The sequence below is a fragment of the Crinia signifera genome, chromosome 12 (genome assembly GCF_055691185.1).
Source record: "Crinia signifera chromosome 12, ASM5569118v1, whole genome shotgun sequence".
Lineage (NCBI taxonomy): Eukaryota > Metazoa > Chordata > Amphibia > Anura > Myobatrachidae > Crinia > Crinia signifera.
Window position 1 is genome coordinate 16267423 of NC_139228.1, and position 10645 is coordinate 16278067.

The window sequence follows — 10645 nt, forward strand, 5'->3', positions numbered from 1 at the left end:
GGTAATGCCTCAAAGTAACACATGAAGCAGCCCCAGGGACCTACAATGCCATTACTAATAAGGCAATCCACTAATGAGGGTCCTCCTAGATGTCCCCGATCATTGTCCATTGTGATTTTTCCCCTTATGTCAGCTATCGTTGCCACAGTCTATACATAAGCGTTTCACAGGATGTGCGGTCAAAACCTTATTCATAGTCTGATAAGTATCTCTAACAAGACAGCTGTAGCACCTTCCTCAGTGGTAAAATTCTAATGCAGCACCTCCTTCAGTGGTCTGCCACTAGGCACACCTTCTCCCATTATGTTCTGGACACAATAGTCTCGAATTCTATTCTAAACCCACAGCCGTGTGTAAATGAGTATACGGCCATCAGGATGTAATTAAGAGTAATGTCCGCAGCAAGCTGTTAAATCTGATACATCTATCCTCCGGTGACAAATAACACAATACAGACCTTACTTGGTTAATGCTTTCATTGAATAAATAATGACAAAAAGCAAGGTGTGAACATAGTAGCCAAATGATACAGCAACGCCCCCGACACTTCTGGGCCAACTCCATTATACTCTGCTTCACTTCATAGAAGTCTGATGACACAGCACTATTAAAGTTACCATCACACTGGTCCGTGCTTGGCAATTCCAAAATCTTTATGCTTCCACCTCACCATACCAGTCTCCCCATCACCCCCGCCTCAACCTTACCCGCCTCCCCATCACCCCCGCCTCACAAAACCCGTCTCCCCATCGCCGCCTCACAAAACCCGTCTCCCCATCGCCTCACAAAACCCGTCTCCCCATCGCCTCACAAAACCCGTCTCCCCATCGCCGCCACCTCACAAAACCCGTCTCCCCATCGCCGCCACCTCACAAAACCCGTCTCCCCATCGCCGCCGCCTCACAAAACCCGTCTCCCCATCGCCGCCGCCTCACAAAACCCGTCTCCCCATCGCCGCCGCCTCAACCGTCTCCCCATCGCCGCCGCCTCAACCGTCTCCCCATCGCCCCCGCCTCAACCGTCTCCCCATCGCCCCCGCCTCAACCGTACCGTCTCCCCATCACCCCCGCCTCACCATACCCGTCTCCCCATCACCCCCGCCTCACCAAACCAGTCTCCCCATCACCCCCGCCTCACCAAACCAGTCTCCCCATCACCCCCGCCTCACCATACCCGTCTCCCCATCACCCCCGCCTCACCAAACCAGTCTCCCCGCCTCTCAAAACCCGTCTCCCCATCAACCCGGCCTCAACCTTACCCGTCTCCCCATCACCCCCGCCTCACCAAACCCGTCTCCCCATCACCCCCCGCCTCACCAAACCCGTCTCCCCATCACCCCCCGCCTCACCAAACCCGTCTCCCCATCACCCCCCGCCTCACCAAACCCGTCTCCCCATCACCCCCCGCCTCACCAAACCCGTCTTCACCATCACCCCCCGCCTCACCAAACCCGTCTCCCCATCACCCCCCGCCTCACCAAACCCGTCTCCCCATCACCCCCCGCCTCACCAAACCCGTCTCCCCATCACCCCCGCCTCACAAAACCCGTCTCCCCATCACCCCCCGCCTCACAATACATTTAGTTTATTTCAAATATAGAGGAGTTTTAGGTATTGCATTATTAGTGTTTATAGGTAAAGTAGGGATAAGGGAGGCTGAGTGATTTGAGGGGCAGTTATGAGCAGTAAAATGAGCGGCTTATGTTACACAGTATTTATATTTGTAGAACTTTGTTCTGATTGGTTGCAGGCCCCTTAGGGACAATTATGAGCTGACAGAGTGATTGACAATGACCAATCACATTCAGATAAAATATTTGTGGCTTTCAGACCTCCATTATTCCACAGCGAGTGGATTCTGATAACGAGAGGCTTTATATAAACGAGGTGGTGACTTCTGTAAACTGTTGCTTCGCAGCAGGTATGAAGTAAGCAAAAATGAAAATACTAACATTAAGGGTAAAGCCTGGCATCAGTGCCTCTACTCAGAGCCCCCCGTCCTGCCAGGATTGTGCAGACTGGTACATTGGTTGCTTTATACGACTCCGGGATCTATGTACAAACTTACTTAAAACCTGCAGAACTTTAAAAAGCAGCTGAGAATATAAAGCAAGAATGCAGACAAAGCACTTGGAGGGGAGTGTATTACAGAGCAAGTCACCCCCAGGGAAGAAGATACATCTTCCAAGAGGGTGAAAAGACCCCCCCCCCCCCCTTTCCTCACTGCATATACTTTCAGCTTGAGTTTATGTGTTTAGCAATTTGCCAGCTAGCCGCCACATATGCTGCACACTCACCTGTTACACATTTCAGTTATAAATAACGCTTTTCTTTGCAGCATATATCTGATATCACTTACAGAGGTCGCTGCCCTGGTGCCTGGCAGCTTGCACCCTACCACAAACACACCAGCGTCAATTTTGCTGGAAGCCAACACACCAGCACGTGTGTCGGGACTGTGGGAAACACTCAAGTGAGCATAGCAGATCACTGGAAACTCTGTAAGGATAGAACCCTGGATGGAAGAGCCACCAGGGCACCAGTGCGGTGTATTGAGTCACCCAGCCCTAAATGAAAATTATCTCCATTAAATATCTCACAGGCGCCCAAATGTGCAACAGTTGAGTCGCGCCCCCTGGTAGCCTTGCGAAGCAACTGAATTGCACCCATTAATTTAGCAATGACAACAGCTGTGGAGATTAGGAACACGATTATCATAATCAAACAGCTTCTAGTGGCCACAATTGTGAGGCTGTCCTTGTAATGCAACACTAATTACTCCGCGGAAGCTCTCCAGTCACTCTATAGCTGGGACGGACACATAACAGCAGAACGGGAATGGGATTTGTACAGGAACAAGACTGATTCTGTCTTCAGGTGGTCACCGAGTCAATGACAACGCATGTACTAGAAGAGCCATACTCACTTAGCACTAAAAGCAGAGGTTGCTTGAGGACACTGACTGAATAGACCAAACAACAAAGCACTTCCTTACAGCAGAGCGAACATCTTGCTTTCATTTCCTGAGCTCCTCGTAGGGACGGCCTATGAGAATAGAGCATGCTATGGAAATAGCCATTTAACAGGCCCTGAGAGTGCTGTATGGCTCACGGAACGCAGATCTGATCACATTTTTCCATTGTTTTCTGCACCGTTTAGTTAAGATTCCGCTTTTCAGCAGCCAACAAAATCCATTTCTCCTCTTTACCAACCAAACGTCATAATGGTCACAGATCTGTGCTGGAGCAACAAAGGCATCGGCCAGTTGTGTCTTACAGGAAAGGAAATGTCAAAGAGAATTCACAAGATTTCCTGCTGGCAAAGGTCAAACTTTCTTTGCCTTGAGATGTGTGCATGTTCACTGCAAACATGCAGCTCTATGTGGACTGGTTACAGATATAGGATTTCTACCCATTACCACTCAACACATCACTTATGTTATACAGTTATAAGATCGACAGGGTTGGAAGGTCAACACAAGCATTAGGTCGACAGTCAAAAGGTCGACATGAGTCACTTTTTATTTTTAGCCAACAGGCGGTATTTTATGCCCTACCATCCATTAGGGCAGTGATGGCTAACCTTGACACTCCAGCTGTTGTTGAACTACACCTCACGGCATCAGTTTTAGCATGGCCAAACTGTAAAACTGTAGCCGGGCATGCTGGGAAGTGTAGTTGAACAACAGCTGGCATGTCAAGGTTAGCCATCAACTCCCTGGGGCATAGAGGTAGATTACGATAGAGTGGCAAGCGCAGCGAGGCACCGTGCCGGACGCGGTATACTTTGACAGTGTCCATGTAGACTAGGTCACCATTCGGGACAAAAATTGTGTCAACCTTTTGCTTTTCAACCTTCTGTGGTCGACCCAAACCTTTTAACTTCCATTCCAGGTCCCAAGCACACTGAACATTTCTAATGAAGTGGGTTTTTTATATGGACAACTATACGAAGATAGGGACAGGACCACCAAACCATACATAGGACACTACATCCACAGTCCACAGTCCCCTGCCCACACACACACAGTCACACACACAGACACACACACAGACACACACACAGACACACACACAGACACACACACAGACACAGACACAGACACACACACAGACACAGACACAGACACAGACACAGACACAGACACAGACAGACACAGACACACACACACAGAAACCTAGAATCTGACGGCAGATCAGAACCACTTGGCCCATCTAGTCTGTCCTAAAGACATCTACCTGCACACTTACACATGGTGTGAATGGAAAGGTCTACAGTATCTACTTCATAATGCAAAAGGTAGACATTGACAAAATGTCAACACACAAAAGGTTGACATAAGTTTTTCTGGTCAATGGACCCCCAATTAGTGCAGCCCATACACCTGCATGACTCAATGCAGAGCCCCCGTGGATGCTGGCTTCTAATAAAGAACAGAAATGGTAAAAAAAAAACAAAAAAAACTTGCCGACATTTTGTAGACCTTACACGCGAGGGTAACTTTTTTGTTGGGAGACAAATAAACAACCTATATATATTGGGAGGAAAACGGAGTGGCCAGAAGAATTCCACGGAAGCACGGGGGAAAATATAGAAGTGGAGATACTTTCTCTGCCATGACAAATTGCTCATGGGTTCGGCGTATGCACAAATGTGAACTGCTAAACGGTGGTAGAGGAGGGGAAATGCTGAACAGTGTTTCCCGTGGCCGGCTTCCTGGTGACTTTAGTGTCACTGTTGGGAAATCTTCAGGCTACAGCATACAGTGACAATCTAGCCCAGTGATTCCCAACACAGTCCTTAACAGCTCAGGTTTCTCAAGTCATCCGACCAGAGCACTGTATCACAGACTGTCACATTTTAAAAAGCCACAGGTGACCTTTCGCGGGTACCTTAGATGGTTGGTTCCCAACCCTTGTCTGAGAATTTTGTGCTTCTACCGACTGGATAAAGGTCCATACACACTCGAAGATTTTCATTTCAAAAGACTTTGCCAAAATCTTTGAAAGATATATCTGTCACCAAAGTAGTGCGTACACACTGAGCTATTTTCACCAAAGAGCAAGAGATTTTCAGGAGGCGAAAGACTTTGCTGAAAATCTTTCATATATAAGGCCAACAATGTATATACTACTGGCTTATGGCATAAGAATATCATTGGTGCCCAGTGATGACAGTAATATATACATTGCTGGCACATGCCAGCAATGTATTTATTACTGGCTTAAAAAAAGAAACATTGGTGGCCAGTGGTGCTCACTGCTCCGTGTGGAGCAGGACGGAGGGAGGCGGGGGAGCAGGGCGGAGGGGGCGCCCGGGGCGTCAGCTGCAAGCCCCGGGCAGCTGAACATGGAGCCGGAGGAAGCAGGACGGAGGGGGCGGGGCATCAGCTGCTAGCCACGTGCGGCTGAACATGGAGCCGTGGGGAAGGTGCTGGGGGACCAGTGCGGTGGACGGCGGGGTGAGTATGAAGCAGGTTGGGGTGGAGGGGGAGGGAGCGGGGCGGTCCGCTGGGTTGAAAGTGGCTAATCTTTCAGCCCGGCGGCCGTACACACACAGCGATGATGGATGAAATACCATTCATCATCACTGCATCTGCTGGTAAAACCAGCAGATGAACCACCTTACTAGCGATGATGCGGGAGCGCGCATCATCGCTAGTCGGGGATAGCTGACCCATACACACGGCGATTTTCATCTGGAAATCGGTCAAAACGGCTGTACTGGGTGATTTTCATCTGAAAATCGTCAAGTGTATGGGCCTTAACAGTTTGGGGAAGGTTCAGTTATAGCACAATAATGCCCCAGAGCATACAGTGAAAACCATCCATGTTCTACAGTTTGGTGTAGCAGAGCTTGGCCTACAGACAGCCCTGACCTCAACCCCATAAACAAACACCTTTACCTAGAGCTTCCACTGTGTGGCCGATGCAAAGGAACCGTTATTTATAAAAAATGGTCACATTCTATGGTGTAACCACAATAAAACATATACATGTAATTGAATATACGCATAATAAAATAAAAGGGGGCTTTATCAAACCTAAAAAGAAAGGAAAAATTGCCCATAGCAACCAATTTGCTTCTACCCATCATTCAGATCTATAAAATTAACAAAGCTGTTTAATTGCTATTTTCCATTTCTCTTCAGGAGGCTTCATACATCTCCCTCAAAGTCTGATGAGTTCATAAAAAAAAAACCTGCTTTGTTTTTGAAAATGTTACTCTTATACCGCTTTCACACTGCCAAAACGTTTCAAGAACCGGTATTTTTAAACGGTATTTAAAACGGGTCTGAGCCTTCACATTGCAGTAGATTACAGTTTTAAATACCGTTTAAGTAACATTCACATCAGTCAACCCGTTTAATCCCCTGAAAACGTTTCAAGGCAGAATGCAGGGGACAGCCTATCACAGTTCTGTAATCTGTTGTTTTTACTAAATACCGTTTCAGAGCCATTCTCACTGCATAAAAAAACGGCTCTGAAACGTGTAGGACTCTGCTTTTTAAACGTGTTCAAATACCGGTTATCTTTACAAATTTTTGGATATACCTGCGCACTGAAAAGTTGAAGTGATGAGCTGCAAACGCACTGTGGGAACTGACTGTATCCCAAGGATTATATTCTATAGTCTGGGGGTAGTGCTGCGCTAAATTTTTAGAAAATGATATCGGGAAGAAATGACATCGGGAAGATCTGTCATTTCTTCCCGATATCATTTTCTAAAGATTGAGCGCAGCACTACCCCCAGACCGGTTATCTTTAACTGGTAAATCTACTCCGGCGCTTTCCCACTGCAGCCTTAAACGTTTTAAAGTGGGGAAAAAACGGCAATATACAGTTCAACAAGTGCAGTGTGAAAGGGGTATTTTAGGTGGAGATTCAATTGTTGTTGGTGCAAAGCTTATATTATCAATGTTTTTAGCCAGATGAAAATATTTTTAAGACTAGAGAGCATGCATAAATACACTCCAGGAACAATGGCTACACATGTTTATTACACTGGGGCTAAATAAAACAACCAGGTGATATTTATTGACACTAGGATTACAATGTAACTTTCTTTCCTGGCTTTTATGTAACATATGACAGTATTGTTATACCCCTTTCACATCGCACTTTTAAAACGGTATATTGCCGTTTTTTTTCCATTTAAAAACGTTTAAGGCTGCAATGTGAAAGTGCCAGAGTTGATTTATCGGTTAAAGTTAACCGGTATTTCAACACGGTTCAAAAGAAGAGTCCTACACGTTTTAAAGCCTTTTTTTGGCAGTTTGAACAGCTCTATTTCAATGGCTTTAAACGTGTCCCTTGGGGGTTAAACGGGTTGAATGTTTGAATGGTATTAAATGATTTTTAAAACGGTTTTCACCTGCAATGTGAAAGGTCTCAAGGCTCTGACCCGTTTTAAAGTCCCATTTAAGAATACCGTGTCAGTACCCATTTCTGCAATGTGAAAGCAGTATTACTAAATCATTTTGCGGTATCTATTTCCTGAGCTGAAATTTATTGCATTTGTAGTTTGGCATTTGTTTATCTTTTGGTCTAATGGTGTGTACACACTTGTAAAATCTGCATGAGATCCAGATGAGATTTTGACTATATAGTCAAATCTGGATCTCATGCAGAAAGTCTTGGCTGCATAGACTATATAGTGCAGAAATGCACGCAGATAGTCTAAAATGCACGCAGATAGTCTAAAATGCACGCAGATAGTCTAAAATGCACGCAGATAGTCTAAAATGCACGCAGATAGTCTAAAATGCACGCAGATAGTCTAAATCAGTGGTAAGGGCCGTACACACGCATCGACTTAGAATCGATTTCGATTCGATGTAGATCCGATTTCGATTCCCCCCCTCCACCACCTTTCGATTTTTCCTTCAATGTGAAATTCGATTTGCACTTGTGCAATCGATTCGATTTCGATTTCGTTCTACTTTCTATATCCCTGCGATCTGCAACCTTCTTTAAAAAAAGTGAGAAACCAAAATGGTAGGCAGGGGAGTGGCTGCATGACTCATATCTAATGCTCAATCGAAATCGAATCGAATTCCAATCGAAAACAACAAAAACACATTCGATTTACTAGATCCCTTTCGAGATTTCCTTGGCTGCATAGAGGATTTTTTTGTTCGATTTGGCGAAAACGGGAGCGCGCATCGAATCGAATTTAGATCGAAAGGAACAACAAACCGAAACGATTTCTTACAGGATTCGATCTGATTTTGCTCCTATAAGCAAAATCGAATCGAAAATGGCCAAAAATCCAAACGTGTGTACGGCCCTGTAGCCAACCCTAGCCCTCGAGAGCTACCAACAGTTCACATTTTTCAGACAACCTAGCTGCTGCACAGATGCACTCATTAATCACTGACATTTTAAAAGATACACAGATGGAGATAATTAGCTCACTTGTGATTCTGTGAGGAGACCTGCAAAACATGCACTGTTGGTAGCTCTCGAGGGCTAGGGTTGGCTACCACTGGTCTAAATTGTACACACTGGGGGGTATTCAATGCTGTGGGCGAGCGGCGACAGCGAGCAGAGCTTCCTGCTCGCTGTCACCACTCACCCTGTCAGTAATCAACACAACCCCCTCATACGCCAATTTCCCCTCGAGGGGAGCGAGGGGGAATTGGCGTATGCGGCTCCTGAACCAGCGAGACTCGCGGCTAAATACAGCGAGTTTTCTGCATTAGCCGTGGGTCTCGCTGTTTTGGGGAATTCTCACCATCCTGTGACGGCGAGGATTTCCCCAGAACATTGAATAGAGCGAGCGGCCGGCACGGGGGTTAAACAGGATCGCTGGTTTTCTGCAATCCGCGCTGTTTAACCCCCTCGCCGGCCGCATTGAATACCTGCAATAGTCTAAATTGTACAAGTGTGTACACACCTTAACACACAGGTTCTCAAAGTTGGTCCTCAGGACCCCACACAGTGCATGTTTTGCAGGTCTCCTCAAAGAATCACAATTGAGATAATTAGCTCCACCTGTAGACCTTTTAAAAATGTGTCAGTAAGTAATGAGTGCACCTGTCGGGTGACCTGAAAAACCGTGAACTGTGCGGGGTCCTAAGGAAAGAGTTTGAGAACCAACATACACTGTAAAGCAGGCATGTCCAACATTGGCCCTTCAGATGTTTTGAAACTACACATCCCAGCATGCTTTGCCACAGTTTTGCGATTAGAGAATTCTAAAACTATTGCAAAGCATGCTGGGATGTGTAGTTTCAAAACATCTGGAGGGCCAACGTTGGACATGCCTGCTGTAAAGCCTTTTGATCTGTGACATTTGTGCAAACACACCTCTCGTCTCCTCAAATTGTGCCAATAGCCCTGTTTTGTGTGCCAGATTGTGCAATGTAGCGAAGCGTCCTGCCATTTGTGTCACAACACATGGGGTACAGGAACCCTGACCCCAGAATTTAACGTACTTCTAAGTTTGATCTTCTAGGCGGCTATCCAATTAAACGCAAAGGAACATCGAAAGTGGAAAACGAATGGTTTTTCAATTCAATATGCCGCAGTGTTTACAAGCAAATCACTGCTCAGCAAAGGTAACATGACCCTCTCCAGCATGGACACATGTCCCCCCTTAAGCTACATGTGATGAGACACCTTTCTTATCCATTAACATGTTCAACACAGGTGATGGCAATAACACACTAATGCCTGGTACACACCAGGATGATTGAGATCAGGAGCAGCTACCCAGTTGAAGGGGTAATTTTCAAATTCTACCTGCTGCAGGTAGGATCTGAAAAAATGACCAAAGGACCCACAGGGTCGTGGATTGGAATCTGATCAGAAATAGCCCAAAACATGCCCAGTCGAGATTGTATCTAAATCGGGTGTTTTGAGGTCAGATCATTCTGATGTGATTGTGTACCCAACATAAGAGGGAAGTGAAGGAGCAGAGCATAGTCTCTCTCCTGGAGAGAGTTATGTTGGGAGGTATCTACATGGGAATAGCTGTGGGGCAATAGATAGACTGTGCCTGGGGGTATGTGTGGGGCATATTTATAACAAGAACTACAGAAGTTGTCTGATACAGCTGAAAGTTATAAGTCTGGATACATTGTTACAGCTGCTGTATAAGCCCTGTGCTGTACACTGTGGGGGAGGTGTAAACATCCTACATAAATAAATACAATATATCATATATACATACACACACTTATGCCTCCTATCCTACAGCTTACATTGATCAGTGACTGGGGACAAATCCAACAAACCTGAAATAATGTGCTGTTATTGTGCATTTGGTCAGGCAGTGAGAAGACCCTGGAGACTATAATGTGCAGCTATACAGGCTAGAAGCAGAACACCAGTCCGGTCACCGAGCTCTAACCTCCCCCCTCCCTTACCTGGTAGAGCCGTCGCTGCCATATCTCTGCTCTTTAATCGCACTAATACGCGGTGCCCGGTAATAAGATGGCCGCCGAGGCTCCTCCCGGTGCCCGGTACCAATATGGCCGCCGCCAGCCGCCAACTTTTTTTTTTTACCTCTTGCCCCTCCTAACTACACGGTAATTGGGACCATGCGGCTCACACTAACTTGCCGCTGTCCGTGGAGGGCCTCTCATCCAAATGGGGCCACGCTGGAGGCGCCCGGCAAGGGCCACGCCCACCGGGACGCGC

General features: G+C 46.5%; 1 protein-coding gene across 3 annotated transcripts in view; it reads right to left on the reverse strand.

Moving 5' to 3' along the window:
• The window catches only part of ARNT (aryl hydrocarbon receptor nuclear translocator), a 33112-nt gene extending 22468 nt beyond the window's left edge, over nucleotides 1-10644 (reverse strand). For 2 of the 3 annotated variants that reach the window (XM_083167426.1, XM_083167424.1), the window contains exon 1: nucleotides 10372-10644. In XM_083167426.1, the coding sequence (XP_083023552.1) occupies nucleotides 10372-10393 (22 nt within the window). In that variant the 5' untranslated portion in view covers nucleotides 10394-10644. The other variant, XM_083167425.1, reaches the window with a different exon arrangement.
• Nucleotide 10645: the final 1 nt, after the last annotated feature.